A 17,270-nucleotide genomic window follows, 5' to 3' on the forward strand; every position below is an offset into this window, starting at 1 on the left:
GGAGCCGCGCCACAAAGGGCCCGCGCGCAGCCGCCGCCGCCGCCGCGCGAGGAGCCAGGATGGTCCTGGTCCACGTCGGCTATCTCGTGCTTCCAGTGTTTGGCTCTGTGCGAAACAGAGGTATCGCTTTTTCCTTTCGGGGTCTGCTTGCGAGCGTGGATCGCCGCAGGCACCGGGCGGGGGCGGGCGCCGCGGGCGGCCGGGGCTCAGGGCTCAACCGCGAGGACTCTGGACGAGCGGTGGCTGCTCCCCACCCCCTTTTGGGAAGACCCCCCGTGTATGGGGGTGGCCGCCCTCGTGGGAGCTTTTGTAGTGAAGTTAGGGTTTGGCGAATTTGGGTCCCTCCCGCCCAGCCCTATTTTTATTCTTTGCGGCGGACGTGGTTCCCCAAATCACAGCCCTTTTCCCTTAATACCTAGCCCTGTATGATCGAAAGAAGGCGAGAGATAAATGACTTTGTGAGTGTCTGTATCTGTGTGTGTGTGTGTGTGTGTGTGTGAGAGAGAGAGAGAGAGAGAGAGAGAGAGAGAGAGAGAGAGAGAGAAAGAGAATATGAGAGAGAGAGAGAGAGAATGAGAATATGAGAGAATGAGAGGGAATGATATGCACGCTTGGCTTTCTGCGATTTGCTTTTTTTGAAGCATATGTGCCTTCTTTTATATGTGTTTTGTATTTCTTCACTTTTGGTCATTAATACCGATAACTGGTTAGCAGGGATCTAGGTACCTGCCTTATCCCATGCCCCAGCCCCCACTATCTCGTGGGCACTTGCACGATTTCCCGTCCCATCTTTTCTTCCCCTTTAACCCTTTTTGTGTTACTGCCCTTGTGCTGTGGCCCTGCTCACCCCGCCCCCCGCAATTGTCTTTGTATGACAATTGCATTTGTGGGTTAAAGATCCTCGGGAATGTATGTGTGTGTGTGTGTGTGTGTATGTATGCGCGCGCGCGTGTGTGTATGTGTGTGCGCGCCTTAGACATCAGACGTGCGCTGCCGCGCACCCCTGGGCCCGGCGGAGCCGGGCATGTGGCCTTGGGTGTTGCGCTGTGTGTGAGGGTGAGATGGGAAGCTGCCCCCATGCCAGGCCTTTGCCCCGAGCAGCGGTTGACCAAGCAGCAGGCCAGCGCGGGCTTTGTTTTTAACTGTGATAGATGGGATGTATTTGCACAGTCCCCTTTCCCCACATCCTTTTCCCCTTATATCCTGCTGCAACAATAGCTTGATTTCCCCCTCTTCTCCCCCTTACCCCACATTTCTTCCATTTTCTTTCAATCAAAAATTCCCACCTCCCAAAGCAAATCTGAGATGCATTTCATTTTTTTTTTTTCTTTTTGTATTCTGCCTCTGGACTCACATTTCTCTTCTTGGAAATGTTTCTTCTCTCCCACTCCACGTCTGCTTCAATCCCTGCTGGCAGAGGCCCCCTCCCTACTCCCTCCCGCACACACTGAATGATGTCTTCCCTTTGCCGACCTGGCTCCGGCTCCAGTCAGTGGGGGGTGGGGTCGCAGGGCCAGCGCTTTAGTGCGCCCCAGGGGCCCGATTGGGCAAGACGAGGAAAGCCCGGCCCTCTCCTTCCAGCCCAGCTGTCCCCAGCCCCGCGCCCCTCTCCAGAACCCAAAAGGCAAGGTTGACCCCTTAGGCCTGTTCGAACTGCAGTTTTTGTGTGATGATAGAATGATGACATTCTGCATTTATCAAATCTTTTTTTTTTCTTCATTGTGTAGCTCAGTGAATGGTCAACTCGCTGCTGTGTGCGCTGTGACCCTTCTGCCTCCGCATTTAGCTGTATTGTGACACCCCTCTTAACCATTTCCTGTCTCCATCTGAGGAACGCATTGCTATTTAAGCGGCAGTATCCCCTATCTCAGGCCAGCCTAGCAGGGGTGGGGTGGGGTGGGGTGAGGTGAGGGGTGTGTGAGGAAGAGGAGGGGCTGGATGAGATCTCCTTGAAATGCCAGCCCCCTCCCCCTGTACACAATTATCTCTTATTAGTTGGCATTTCCTCTTAAAACGGGTGTGGAACATTACACTAGGCAGAAATTCAAAAATGATTAAGAAGGATGTTGAGCCTGAAAGTATAATTATCCTGATTAAATCATTATCATCCTCATTAATACCACCAATCTCTAAATACCACTGCAGGATGCTGGTTCCATGTTTGAAATTCAAATTGTTCAGCTGCCTTTAAATTTTATTTTTAATATCACCCCCCAATCCAACAAAACAAATTTGCCTGTTAGTCAAAGTTTACTTTCATGGCTAACACACCCACAGGAAATTTAAGGGCTGAGGGGTGAGTTGGGCTGTGGGTAAAATTTAACATGATGTGCTAAGAATTCATGACCTTCCGATAGAGGATACTAATGCTTAACTCAACAAAGTCCTAAACCACAATCTTCTTGTAAAACTATTAGATAGTCTGCCAGCTTAAATCTGTTCTTTTTAGTTTCCATTGTAGTAGTGTAGGATGTAGGCCATTTCAGAATAGATGTAGAGAAATAACCATTTTTGTATCTTCATCTTGTTTAGCCGAATACATTGCACTGTAAATCCCTGTTAAGTGGATTCCTTTTGCCTTGGCTTGGAGGCTGCAGCACCCCATATTCCAGTTGTCTGGGTGGCCCTCAGCTGGCTTCTTCCTAGCACCCAGGCATACTGAGGATTGCATTTAGTTGGAGGCAAAAATTGTTAAATATAAATATTAAAAAGAAAGATCTCTGATGAAATGACAGTTGCTGCTATTCTAGCCTCTGAAAATTTGGTGCACCGAGGTCCCTGGCTTGTGAGGGAGCCACGGCCATAGGGTCTTAATTGTTTAATTGTACAATGTCAAGAGCATCTTTGGACATCTGCCCTGGCCCTCAGAGCTGCGCCTGTAACAGCCAGCACCCTTCTGCTGCCTGGCCAGCCGGACCTGCTTGAAAACTGAAACAAAACAGCAGCAATCATGAAAGAATAGAGCCCCCACTTGGAGGGCTCTTCCAAAATAAAGTCGCATGTAGCCTCCCTGGATTGCCACTTGGCAATCAGGAAAATAAAGAAAAAGAAAAAGAAAATCTCAGCAAAATGGTTTTCCATTAAACAGGGGTAGCGTGTTCTGCTGTGCTGAATTACTTCCTGTTCTTATTTTGTGGGTAATTTTTTCTGTATCAAATATCCTTTTGGTTGTGTATCTTTTTCACCTTTTCTTGTACTAAAACTAAAGCATGATCTGTATTTTTTTACATCCCCCAGTTGACAATGTACAGCGCTCGGTTAGAGGTGTTACCCTGCTGAAACGTACTGTGGTCGTGTAGCCCGGGCCATCTGCTCATTGTACGCTGCTTTTGTTCTGTTGCCCTTCCGAAGCATGGTGGGCCCAGCCTTTTTTTTTGTATCGTGTGCATGATGACATTGTTACACACAGAATCCACTAATACTAATATACAATCTCTCAATAAAGAACTAGTTTTCCTATATTAACCTAGTGTGCTTTTTCTCTTGCTGTTTTCCCATTTATTGTCGTATCCTGCTGTTTAGATTTTTCCCCTTGCTTTTCTATCCCCACCCTCACCCACCCACCACCCCCACCTCCCATTGTAAGATTTGAGTGAATGCCTTTTCTTTTTACTTTCTTTCTTTTCTTTTTTTTCTTGTGGCAAGATATGGTGACTTTAATCTCATCTAGTCCATATCTTTTAACAATAGAAGCCTGGGGCCATGGGATGGGCCAGTTGTCCTGTCACACTGAAACAGCATAGAGAGAGTGAGCACCCCTGTCTTAGGCCACCTGTGTCCTCAGAGGTCTCCACATTTCATCTTAATTTCTAAGCTACATGGGCACTGGTTTATGATGCTAGTGAAGAGAAAGGAAATGACACTTAGGTTGAGAGAAGGGATACTGTTCTTAACTAGCAATCTTGTAGCATTTCAGACTCGCCTGAAAAACCCATTTTGAGTTGTGTTTTAACTTTTCTGTTTACTGTCTCATTGATTTACTGTCCTTATATATCATGTTGGGGGTGACATGTGACATGCAGTTGAAGCCATGATCTGGAATTTTCAAGAACCTTCTAGATGCATATTTAAATTCTTGGGACCTACAGTGTAAGATTCCCATTGAGATCCTGGATAAAGATACGTTTGAAATGGAAGCTGAGACCACCCCACCTTAGCCCAGGGCTGGCTGGCAACCCGACCTAGTACTACAGGGATAAGAGGGTTGGTGCCCTCTGCAGCCTGTGAGCCAGTTAAAGCTGATTATACCCTGCTTGCCTGACAGCTGCTTCATCTGTGGCCCTAAGGCCTCTCTGAGGAGGAAGCAAGTCAGATTGCAGCCTTTGTCTGTGTGTGTGTGTGTTGGGGTGGGGGCAGGGGAGGTCAGGAGGGAAGTCAGGACCTTCTTCTAAATTGAATTGGAAGAACCCTTAAAATACGTCTTTTTTCCCTTCCATAATTGCATTGGAGAAGCCAGTGGAGAGATTTTTTTCCCCCTTAGAGTGGGACCCAAATTCAAGCATTTGTCAATTACACCTATTCAGTTTCAGCCCAGAACAAGCCTTGCTAAATGAGGCGTTTTAGACACCCAAGGAAATCAGTTGATTAAAGAAATTCACGGTTCCTTCAAAGGGTCATCATTTTGAAGCCCGTTCTTTCTGGGCTGACGTGCCTTGTCCTTGCCCTAGGGGCTGCCTCCCCGGGCTCACCTCTGCCCCTTTCCTGGCAGACAGATTGGCGGGGCAGGTGGGCAGGCTGTGCTGCCTGCTTGACCACTGCACTTCCTTGCCTTCTTTGTGGCTTCATTGCAACTCCCCCTGCGCCCCCACCACAGCTGCCCTCTCTGCTCTGGCCCTTTGTTCTCATGCTCTTCCCAGCCAGGGTGGGAAAGCTGAGCTGATTTACTGTGACACATGGGCACACATGGATGTTCCCGGTGGAGGCTCACGCTGGAGTGTGAGCAGAGATACGCAGGGCTCCAAAGCCAGTCTCCTGAGGATTTTTTTCTTTAAAATTTTTGTTTTTTAGTTTTCATGAGTCTATTAATTTTGTTCCCAGTTTGAGAAAGCAAAATACCCGCCCAGCCAACCCGAACAATAAGAAAACTACCCTCAATCAGGTGACCACTCTCATTTTTATCCTGAAGAGTACATCAGTGTTAATCAATTCTAAGATTTTTATTTCTCTAAATTAGTGTCAAGTATATCAAAACTGTTTGACAATACATTTCGAGGCTAGTTTATTAACCTGGTAATAATATAGAAAGCCACTGGGTTAATGGGAAATCATGTTTTGGCAATTTATCAAGTGCACACTGTATTTGACCCAGATTGTCAGAACTAAACACTTGACGTATTAATGAAGACTCCCCCCGAGCTGGATGATTTAAGAACTACAAAGCTGATGTATGTTCTATTTATTCTCTCAATCCTCTGCCACATACTGCTTTGACTCCTGGATTTTGGAAAAGCCACCTGTTAAGTGGGTCCTCCACGACTAGCTTTGTGATAAGATGGAGCACAGCCCTTGTTTCCAGCTCTTTCTGAACTCAAGGACCTCTCTCTAGATTAGCATCGGGTAAGGCCCACTCAATTGAGTTTTCTAAAGTAATAATTTTCCAAAACCCAGCAAATAGTATTAAATGTTCAAGGTTAGGGGACAAGGCCACCTAAAGTGCTAACACATTCCTGCAGATGATGAGGCTGGGCCACCTCTCTTTTGCAGCCTTCTCACCTCCTGCCCTCCTGTCACCCCTCCATCTTTAAATAAGCAACCTACAGTGTCACATTGGAAAACTTGATAGTTGCCACAGAAGCGGTGGCTCTGTGCTAGATCCAGGTGTACCCTTGAGCCCTTTTCTGGAGCCAAGACCAGGAGACAAAATGCCCTTGACTGTGATTCAGGGCATCACTTTCATTTTATCCATTTCACCAGACCACTGTTGCACAAATGTGCAGGACAATTTTGCCTTAGTTTCTCTAGGGATCTAAATAGCTTTTAAAAATTCCTGGCTTAACATAACATGAATGTAAAATTAATATTTATTAGTTTCTTGTATGGTTTAGTCACAGATGAACCAATATACTTCCAGGAGGATTCGGGGGAGGGCTTACCTTGGAAAGACTCAGATTTTCATGATGATCTAAGAATGAAATGCAAACATGACCCCACAGTTGAACCACTTGCAATGCCTATAGCTCATGTGTTGATCATTCATTCATTCATCCATTCACTCATTCACTCACACGGTTCATTTAGTTAATGAGTGTCCTATGGATCTGCTTTGGGCTGTGTCCTGTGTTAAGAGGGTTACAGAAAAAAGAGGGACCTCCTGGGCTTTTGCTGAGGCTGGGAGGAATGCTCAGGGCACCAGATGCTGTCCAAGATGTCTGAGCTGAAGCACCCAAATGGGGAACACTGTTCTGGCTGGTGTAGCAGGCTCAGAGCTGGTACAGGGTGTGGGTCCTAGCTCAGTCTTGCTCTGGAAGAGTGAACATAGCCACTGGTCTGAGCATCACCTGGATGACGACCATCATGAAATCTCCCTGACAGGGGGTGTCCAAACTGAAGGTACCTGGTGCACAGTGAGGACATACTAGATGGCTGCCATTCCTCTTCACAGCTGTAGGCATTTACTGGCCTGAGGATCAAATAAAGTCAGAGATGACCTTGCTGAGGAGGTGGATGGAGGGAGAGGGGAAGCCTGCCATGTGGACGTTGGGAGCCATTCAGATATTGGCCAATGCCAAGGCTCTGCTGTTTTATCAAGAACACATGTGCACATCAGGATGAAGGAGTGTGTGTGTGTGTGTGTGTGTGTGTGTGTGTGTGTGTGTGTGTGGTCTTACACAGCTATAGGGGCAGCAGGCCATTGTCCTGTCTTTGAGTGGCTCTCCCCAGAGCATAGTCAGGAGTCTCACAGTACAAGGTCTGCAGAATGTGGGGAAAAGGCTGGAAGAAATTTCAAAGGCAGTTTTGGAAGTCTTTGGAAAAGTTTGAACTTGTTCCTGTGGCCCCTGGGTTGGTGTTTAGATAATTTATTCCAGGAGCTGATGACAGAAGGCTGAGATGGAGGGGCTGAGGTCGGGAGAAGGCCATGGAAACTTTCTGGGGGTGATAAGGCCCAAGGCCTGGGCCTGAGGGACTGGAAGACGGCTGGCAGGGTGGGGGTCCTTACCATAAGGGAGGAGTGAGCAGGGCTGCAAGTGGAAGGGGCTGGGGGAGATGAGGTCTTTAGGGCGCTGGGAGAACGTATCCCATGAAGACAAACAGGGAGGATGGGAGGAACAGTCAGCTCAGGGAGCAATGAGTCCAGTGCATAGAAAGCATATAGCGTTTGGCAGAGGAAAGGGGATTGGAGTAATGGCTGGGAGTAGAGACTTCTAATACTGTTAAATCCAGCCTTCTGGTTGGGCTAGGAAATGAGCTTCAGTAGTGAAAACCTTCGTGTTTACATGACACTCTCCATGCCTGACACCCCTAAGTGGGCAGTTCACATGTACCTTTAGCTGCTAGGTCCCCTGGAGCAGCCTCTCTCACATGAGCCTCTCTGATGGCTGTAGCTGGGCCCGCAGTGTCTCAGTTTGAATGCATTTTATTGTTTCCTCCTTCCTGAGAAGAGGCCCCAGGAAAGGTAAATGCTGGAATTTTTGCTCCCATGGATTTGCAGAAAAGTCATTCTTACCATGGAGAAGGAGGAGCTGGAGGGCAGGCAGCCTGGTGGCTGAATGGGGGACCCAAGGCAGCGGGTGTGGTGGTGGGATGAGGGCAGGGGTGGCAGAGAGTGCATGGGTTCTGGTCTCAGGATTGGTCCCCTTTGTAGAGAGAGAGGATTTCCCCGATTCAAAGCTCATTCTCTTCCATGATCTCAGTTTCTCCCAGTAAGGCAGTAACTGGGAACCAGAGGAGGACGCTGAGGCCTAGAGTGGTGAAAGCCTTTGCCTCCCCAACCCTCACCTGTAAGTGGCTGAGCCAGGTGCGTGAGTACTCGGCTCTGGTCCCAGCACTGCCCTCACGGTGCTCAGGCTTCAGGGACCCCGTCAAGACCGGGGCAAGGAGAAGCAGACCCTGCTCGTCTTCCACATCCAGTGGGACCAGTTCAGACTGCTGGACTTCTTGTCCATGCTGGGAGAGGCCTCACTGCAGCTTGAGCACTGCAAGCTATGAGGGGTTCAGTTCCTAGTGCTGAGACCTGCGTGTCTCACAGGGGGCCCTGAGAGATGGGGGTGTAGCTTGAGGACCAGAGAACCCCTTAGTAGAAAATGAGCAAGAAGCTGGGACCAGACATGGTGAGTCCTTTAATCTTCAGGAGCTGCCTCAGCAGAGGCCTGGCCGGCTCAGTGGGGGGATATGGGGGAGGGGAATCTGTGATCTGCTTTCCACAGAAATAATAGGCGTCCGTTTCCCAGGCTCTTTTCCTACACTGTAGGTATGTTTTGCAACCTTTCTTAGAATTCCACTTGGAAAGCTTAGAAAGTAAACCAAAGGGGAAAAGTCTCTTAATGATTCCACCTCTGATCACATGTTCATACGTTCGGTGTGTGTTTGTTTTGCAGTAAACACAGTGTACATGCAAGTTGGCATACTCCATTTTTTAGTTCTCATAATGTCACACACATTTTCACATTTTACTGTGTTGTTTTCACAAGCATCACTTTTAATGACTACATAATCCACTGGAATGGTGGCTTGATACTTAGGGCTGGGGGCTTCTAGTGCAGTCAGACTGCCAAGGGTCATAGGGCCTCTCCATGCTGGCCTACTCTCTGCCTCCCTTCTGTCTTGAGCTTTGGGGAGGGTTAGTGGATGACCGACAGGTCCCAAGCCTGCCTGGTGCCAGCCCCTTCCCTCAGCAGGCCCAGTGGGGGAGGGGTGTGGGGAAGGAAGAAGGTGGCAGTGAACTTTCTGTGACCTGGGTCCTGGTCCTTTTTCTGCCACAGATTCCCACTGTGATCTTGAGCAGGTCAGCTCCCCCCATCGGTCCTCAGTTAGCCTGTCCATCCATGGCTTGGTCCAGGTTCTTGTCACATGAACTAACACATGTGACACAAACTGCAAAGCCAGCCCAAGGCAAGAATAATAGGAATGACTAGCATTGTGCACCGGGACATAGTCCTGGCTTCAAGTCCTGCTCTGTCAGTTACCACCCTGGTGTTGCTGGCCAAGTCTCCCTGCTCTGCGACTTCACTTCCTATCTGCCAAGGGAGATAATTAGCCTAAATTGCCCCTTCCTGCTCTAAAAAACTATGATTTCCTCCTGATGAGAACAACTTCCATTTTTGTTGTCTTTTCATCGGAACAGCTCCACACGCCCCTTAGCACTCTGCGGGCCCTTGGCTTCTGCTGACCAGGTCACACCGTGGCGCAGGTGGGAAGGGAGGAGTCATGGCTCCTGCTGGGCTGGTGACCCGTCCAGGGCCATAGGCACAGACCCCAGGGCTCCCAAGGAATTTAGGGTTAGAACTGTTTCTGCTGCCACAGTTCCAGGGCAGAGGAGCAGGTAGCTGCTTTCCTTCAAGTGTGCCCTGAGGTGCATGGCCTTGGGGCAGGGAGCCCTCCAGCAAGTCCCCCCAGCCTTTGAGGGATGGTAATGTCACCCATGCGGTGGCCTGGCTGTGACATGCCAGTTCATATTCCCAGTTCACAGGGTTGGCCTCCCAGTCTAGGAGAGGAAGTGGCGGAGCTGAGTCAGCTTGTGCCTGCAGTAGGAAGGGTGGAGGAGGTGAAAATTCAGCCAGCACCTGTCTCAGGGAAGGCAGGAAGCCCCAGCAGCTGCTGCTTCCCTGGGGACTCAGGGTGGGAGGGAGGAGCCAGTGCCCTCTGTGTCCCCCTGCCGTCTGAGGGCCAGCTCTCCCCGACCAGCCTCCAGGGTCCTGTGCCACCTCTTCTTAAGAACTCCTCCTCTGGGCTGTCTGCCCCTCAGGACCACCTACCTTTTAGAGCAGCTGTTTCTCCCAAGGCCTGTGGGAGCTGAGGGGTGAACGTGCCCACTCCTATGCCAGAGCTGGAGGCACTGGCTTTCCTGTAGCCAAAGGATGCCTTGCCACAGCCCTTGGCCTTCATGGTGAGCCATTTCCTGGAGCACAGGTGGGAAGGACCCTACTCCTCTACCAATGAGGCACGGGGCCTGTGAACCAGAGCTACAAATTCTGATTCCGGGAAAGGCAAGGGAGAAAGGGGAGGCCCCGGTCCACAGAACCGGCTCTTCTCAAGGCTTCCTGTACTGCAACCCTCCCACAGCCCGAAGTGTCCCCAATCCTATGGAGGGAGAGGACCCTAGAGGTAGCTGAGACAGAGCCATGGCCCCAGTTCTGTCAGTGCTCACCAGAGTGCCTCATCTTGGACACCAGAGTGGGCCAGCCATGGCCTTGCCCTTGCTTTTGGTGGGCAGAGGTGTAAGTCAGGATGGGTCAGGAGAGAAGCAGTGCCTGGGCTCAACCCCTGCTTGTCTTCTCTGGTCGAGGTGATCTGAGGCTGCCTGGACAGGTGCCTAGGATGCAGGGCTGTACCTGCCACAGAATTCAAAGGGACACACAGCAAGAGTGGTGGGAGGGAAGCTGGGCCTGCCTGAACCTGGGGGACCCAGCCATCCAGGGGAGTGAAGAAAGGGGTCACCTGGGTGAGGGACCCATAGCCAGCTGGCCTCAGCTTGGTTCTGCCTGCAGGTGAGGTGGGAGTGAGGTGGAGAAGAGCCCAGCACGTGGTGCTTCGCCCTAAAGCATCCCTGACCAGCCCAGCCTCCCTGGAAAGGGTGAGAGCGGAACAGGAAGCGGGGAGAGGACAGGGGCCAGAGCCCGGCTCTGCTCACTGCCAGGCTCTCCTTGACAGGGACACTCACCCATGCCATGTGGTCCCCAAGACTGAGTAGTTCCCTCGGGGAGTATCCAGACTGCAGGGGCTGGAGGGTTATTAGATGTGTGCTCAGCAGTTAGCAGAACCTCAACTCTGAAGGCAAAAAGGGCTTGGACCCACTGCAGGGTAAACACAGTTTAGTTTCCACTTTTACCTCTCAACTCAGGAAAAGCCAGCCAAATGCCTCTCAATGCAGGTTTTCCATGAATTTTTGGGTGAAAATATAGACCTTCAGTGATACATTCAGCCCAAGCCATGTCCCATGTTTATACTCCTCCCAAACTGGGTGCTTCCTGGACAGTGTGAGGAGCAGTTTGGGATTAGCCCGAAGCCTCCTATTCTCAGCACTAGGAACCTGGGCTGTCCAGTGGGCAGAGTCAAGAGCTGACTTCCAGAACCAAGGCAGGATTGGAAACAGATTTTTTTTTGAGACAGGGTCTTGCTTTGTAGTCCAGGCTGGCCTTGAACTTACTATGTAGCCCAGGCTGGCCTCAGAACTGTGGTGATCCTCCTGCCTCAGCTTCCCAAATGCTGGGATTACAGGTGTGTGCCCCCATGCCTGGCTGCAACCCAGATTTTAGATGCTGAGGGCCAGAGGGCTCCTTGGGTCTTGATACAGTCTGTTAAACACTATGAGCCTGGGCAGCTTGAGCTGGGGTAGTCAGGGCTAATTTGTAGCACATACACCTGGGTGAGGCTGGAAGCTTACATGGTGACGTGGGAAGGAGGTCAGAGCATGAAGGCGAACCCACTGTGGTGCTGTGTAGGGGTCTCCTGGACACTCAGAGGGGGCTGCCCCTGTGTACTAAAGATTCCATTTTTTTTTATTATGGTAAAATACAAATAGCATACAATTTGCCACTTTAGCTAATCTATAAGGTATAGCTCAGTGGTATTAACTGTACTCACACACAATATTGTGTGACCATCGCCACTTCTTGTTATCCACACCTTTTATCATTCCACACTAACAAACAAAGGGCTCCATTGGTTTTCCCCGACTTTGGGGCCTGCTTGCAGGCAGGGCAAGGGCTGTGCTTGCTGAGACTCTTGGTGGAAGGGCAGAAGGTGGGGCAGAGTGGGAGGGAGGACTAAGTGGTAGTGGAGTGTACACGGATTCTGCCATCAGGCAGTCTGGCTCTGCCATCTACTATGTAGGTGACTTAGGCCCTTGCTGAAGCTATCTCTTCCTCTGAAAAGATGGTGGTAATATACTAATACCATGGGGAGGTGAGGATGAAAGAAATCATGTTGCATGTAAAGAATGAGGCACACAAAATCCTGAGAGGTACTTAGCAAGAGATGGTCATTTCCCATCTCCCATCCACATACCCCTTCTCCCCCTCCGCAAGCACACAAACCTACTTGACTAGGCCAGGTGCAGCTAGGGGTCTTAGAGGACTTGGCCAGACAGGCGAGGGCAAGGCCTGTTTCAGTTTAATTGCCCAAGCAGTTACTGAGAATCCATGGTGAGAGATGGGCACTGACACACAGACAGCAGCTGGCTGGGGAGAGCCCTGGACATCCCTGAAGTGGGTGGAAAATGCACATATCTGGCCACATCAAGGACGAGATCAGTGGTCATACTGGCTAGAAAGTGTGGCCCAGCCAGGGGGCAGGTAGCGTGGTAGCATGGGAAGAGGTCACTGAAGCATGTGCAAGTTAGGGGAGGCGGAACAAGCTGCCCCAGAGGAAGGAGGTGCGCCCCAGTGGTCAGGTCAGCCCTGCCTTGGCCCCTCCCACAGAGCCCCAGATCCTGCCCAAGAGGTGAATGTCTGAGTCCTGTGGCTGTCACCCTTGTCTGAATTTTCTTTTTCCTTTCTGAAGCATTGGACTTTTTCATTTCATTGTCATTCCACCCATCCCAGTCCCCTTTCTCCCGCCTCTCTGCTGGCCTGGCCATTCCTGCTGAGATTCTCTTCCTTCCCTCTTGTCCCTCTGCTTGGCCAAACTGCTCCAGTGGGTTGCCCTCCTGTCCTTCCGAAGAGAGCCGAGTGGAGGCCTGAGACTGCGCTGGAGCAGGGTTCTGTGGCCTTCCGCGGAAGCGGGCTGCCTTCCTAGGGCATTGGTTCTGCTCTGAATGGATGCAAATCCATCTGCCGGCTGAGTGAGGGTTAAGGGAGATGCGGATGTAATGTGCCAGCAATGGCCCCTGGTACAGAGCGGAGCTGCTCTTGCTATGTGTGGCCACCTGCTAGGAGTCATCACTTGCAGACTCCTCCTGCTGGCTCCTTGGGGGCTCATTAAATGTGATAAAGGAAGCAATGGTGGGGGGAGCTTCCATGAGGCTTAGTATTCTTGTCTGTGAAATAGGAGCAATCACAGTCACTTTAACTAAGGCTAAAAAGAGCCCCAGATTTCATCATGGGTCTGTTCAGCTCATTTAGCACACGTGCTCTGAGCACCACAAGTGTGTTCACTGGACCAGGCCTTGTGCCAGGCCCTAGGGACAGGAGGATAACAACGAAACAAGAGCAGCAGCAGATGCTCATGTAGCGCTCACTGTGCCAGGCACTCTCCCACGCACCTTACCTGCCTCCCTGGGTCCTGAGGAAACTGAGCCTCATAGGAAAGAGATGTGTGGAGGATCTGAAAGTCTTGTTCTGAGTTTTGATTGGGTACTTCCCTAGCAGAGGAGATGCCCTGGGGAGGAGGCGGTGTCCAGATTTGCTGATGCCTGAGCAAGTCTTAAAGGATGCATGGGGCTGAGCAAGAAAGGTGGGGAACTGCCAAGGAGCCAAAGGCTAAAGTCCTGCCAGGGAGCTGGGACTTTGCCAGCCCTCCTGGTCAACAGTGCCTACTGGTCGGCACTACTGGCAGCCAGTTGGCTTTTGTGGAGAACAAAATGTTCATAGTCTGTTGAGACCCCTGACTTGTTTAAAGCAAAGGGCCAAAGGTGAGAGCTGGATGCTACCCTTGAGGAACTAGCAAATGAGGCAAGAGTCCCCACAGCCTCCCACAAAGCAATGATGGGTGTTGCCTTCACAGTAAGAGAGTTAGCATGCTCTGCCATGGAGGGAGGGGGCTCTGGGGGAGCAGGGTGTGGTTGTCTGGGAGACCTCCTGGAACACGCCAGGGCGGAGCTGACCTTGAAGTAGGGGCATTTCCCACAGGGTCCATCCAAACACTGCTAAAAGTTGTTTCTGCAAAAAGGTTACACGTGTGGACAATTTGGAGATGCTGCACACTACACCTCATCTTAGAGAGTGCCACTCTCCATTAGCACACTGAAAGCCCTGCTAAAGTCTACGATAAAGACAGACAGACAGCCCTTGCTGCAGTGGCATTTCTGAAAGCTATCTGACTACGGAGCTCTGTATGTGGTTATCACTTCTAGAAACTTCCTTGAACTTGATGCCTGCAGCACAGTTTGGGAGCTGCTAGCTTGGGAACTGGGTCACTTAACTCAATACTGGTCCAAAGCACCTCCATTATACTATGGGGGAAGACACAGTAAGGGAAAGTCCATAAAAGGTGGCTGCCTGTCTCAAGGTCCCTTGTCCCAGGGATGCCATGCTTAGCTACTTAGTCCATGCGAGTTGCAATAATAAAATGCCAGAGGCTGGGTGGCTTGTAAATAACAGAAATTCGTGTGTCACTGTTCTGGAGGCTAGACAGCCCTGGATGAAGGCGCTAACAGGTATTGTGTCTGGCAAGGGTTCAATTCCTGGATGGTTGTCCTTTTGCTGGCAAAGGAGGGAGGATCTCTTTGTTAAGGACACTAATTCTGTTCACAATGGCTCCACTCTTGCGCTACTTGCTGCTCACATACGTGTGTCTACCTGGGTGTACCCCATCATACCTACAGACATTACTGACAGAAGTACAAGCTTAGCTGTCTCCAGATGTGGTTCCCTTGTTCCTCTCTGATGTGTCACATGTGCCCCTGTGAAGCCCTGACCTCACCATCACTGAATTCACATCATAAATATTCCAACAAGGAGGTGAGGCCATCAGCCAGGACGGTGCCGAGTGTTCTAGCACACCAGGGTCCACAACCATACTCAGGCCTCTGCTATTTCCGTGGGCCCTTGCCCATGGGCACAAGAGGAGCAGTGGTGGGGTGAGGGCTGAGGAGGAAGGCACAGTTGGTTTGGTGTGGCCTCCACTGTGATGAGTGAGGCAGACATTACAAGGCCCCTTGAGGAGCTATGTGGCCGGAGAGGGCTTCCAGGAGGTGGATCTTGAGCTGGGACAGAGGCTGAGTTCCATGTCAGCAGGGAGGGGGCACTGGGGTGTAGAGGCCACATGAGGGGCATCAAGAGGCATGCTCGTGGCTGGGCATGGTAGCACATTCCTGTAATCCACATACCCAGGAGGCTAAGGCAGGATGATTGGGAGTTCAGCTTGGGCAACTTGGCAAGACTCTGTCTCAAAATTAAAAATAAAAAAGGCTGGAGATTTAGCTCAGTGGTAGAGCAGTTCTGGGTTCAGTCCTCAGTACCACACACAGGAAGAGGAACAATTGTGTCTGGGTGGCCCCCAACCCCAGGATCCCCAGGAGCGGGTATGGGGACAGTCTGGGAAGTTGTGGAAGAAGCAACAGTAGGGCCAGGAAGTGGCCAATGGCCCTGCTCCACTGGCATTTCCTTCTGGCACTCCCAGCAGTGGCCTGAACCCTGGCTGAAGTCCTGCTAACTGGGAGACTCCTCAGCTAGTGCTCACCTCTGTCACCCGGGTGGCTGGAGGACTGAAAGAGACCATACGATATTAATGTTGCTGCTCGGTTTTATAAAGTGTCCAGACAAGCTGGTGAGCCAGGCGCACTCAGTCTTATTTACGGCTGCTATTATTTCTCCAACATTGAGATTAATTTGACGATAGCTGTTTATAAGCTCCTCTGTCATCAGATAGGCCCATTACCTGGGAGGAGAGGAGGCTGGGTTTAATTTGTGAACAGTGCGCTGGGTCCCTCTGTCCCAGAGTGCATGTGGGAGTCATAGCCATAAATCACTGCAGACACAGCTGCGCGGAGGCCGGGAGCTCCCCGAGCGAGCGGGAGGCCCCAGCTCATGTGTAGAGGGGAGAGTCCTGGCAAGGGGCCACTCTGCAGAGCCAGGGTGTAGGCAGGGATCACAGTTATCAGTGCCAGGAAAGACTCTAGGTCACCTGGCCAGAGGCTTCACTCTCTTGAGTCCATACTACCTAAGAATCATCTGAACTTCTTAAACTATCGGTTCCTCTGGGTCACCACCATGGCCCCATGCACTCCTGCCTCCGTGGTGCTTGGTCTGTGGAGCACTGGGCGCGGGGTGGGCTGTAAGATAGACAAGAGAAGTTTAAGTTCTCCCTGCTCCAGAGGCAGACCCTTGGCGGATGTCTGAGCACAAAGGATAAGAGGAAGGGCTGCCAAAAAACAGATAAAGAGGTTGGGCTCTTTAGCAAAACAGTAAGGTTTGCAAAGGGTGTCTCCTTCCACCTGCCGAGCTTACCCACCATTGTTATCTCTCCCCTGGCCGCCAGGTCCTTCTTCTCTAGCAAGAAAGAATGGTCTGTGGGTGTCACATGAAGGACTCTAGAGACGTCATCTCTTTGTCCTCTGATGCTCATCTCTGGGTTGCTTTTTATTAAATCAATCGAAAGATAAGATAACTGAGTTGTTGTAAGAGGTGGCTGTTAGTGACAGAGCCTAGAAACAGAGGCTGGGGTTCGAATCCAACCCTCAGACCCTCCCATGACCTGAGGCAGTGTCCCTCCGCTAGGGACAGGGCCCAGTCAGGAATCTGCTGCACACAGACATTGCTCCCCTCAGCAGACAGTAAAACTACCTTGTGTGTTGGGATGGAGGTCTCCAAGAAGGCAGAGAGCAGCAACCCTGTGAACCAAAGGCCAGGAGCTGTGGAGGGGAGTGTCCTGGCAGGTGGCTGCTCTGTTCCATTTGCCTGAGCAGCCTCCCCTTAGGGAAGCGGGTGTTTCCCCAGGGACTCTGGAGTGAGTAGCCTTCAGACTGCAGTGGCATCTTTTCCCCCTGGTAGCTTGGCAGGCCTGTCACTGCAGCTTGATGGGGGAGGTGTCTGTGGGGCAGGAGACCCTGTTTTGCCCTGATGGTCTGTGGTGTAGGTAGCAACCTTGCCCATGGCCTGAGTTTCTTCCTGGGCCTGTCCCTAGGAAGACAGCTCTATGCCCTCTGTTCCCAGGCCTTGGCCTTCCTTTTCCCACCATCAGTTCTCCCAGCCTGTTTTATTTTGTTTTGTTTGCAGTGCTGGGGATGGACCCAGGGCCTCGATCACGCTGGGCAAGTTGTCTGCCACTGAGCAACACTCCAGCCCCACTTTTACAGCCTTTGCAGGGCCGTGCTGGAGATATCTAAGAGCCTACAAGGCAATCCATCCCCAGTTCTCTTTCCTCAGGTACCTTGGGTCCCTTCCAGGAGGCTCCCCTGATGGCTTCCAGCTGGTCAAAGCCCATAAAATGGGAAGAAAATCACTATGGACTCCATC

At 51.0% G+C, this 17,270-nt stretch overlaps 1 protein-coding gene across 1 annotated transcript in view; it reads left to right on the plus strand.

The window, feature by feature from the left end:
- Positions 1-6: 6 nt before the first annotated feature.
- Rnf165 (ring finger protein 165) overlaps positions 7-17,270 on the plus strand; it is a 108,280-nt gene continuing 91,016 nt past the window's right edge. Inside the window, exon 1 of the mRNA XM_005372872.2 lies at positions 7-120. Coding sequence (XP_005372929.1) covers positions 60-120 — 61 coding nt within the window. The 5' untranslated portion in view covers positions 7-59. The remainder of the gene's footprint in view (positions 121-17,270) is intronic.

The sequence above is a fragment of the Chinchilla lanigera genome, unplaced genomic scaffold (genome assembly GCF_000276665.1).
Source record: "Chinchilla lanigera isolate Chin_1 unplaced genomic scaffold, ChiLan1.0 scaffold00001, whole genome shotgun sequence".
Taxonomy (NCBI): Eukaryota; Metazoa; Chordata; class Mammalia; order Rodentia; family Chinchillidae; genus Chinchilla; species Chinchilla lanigera.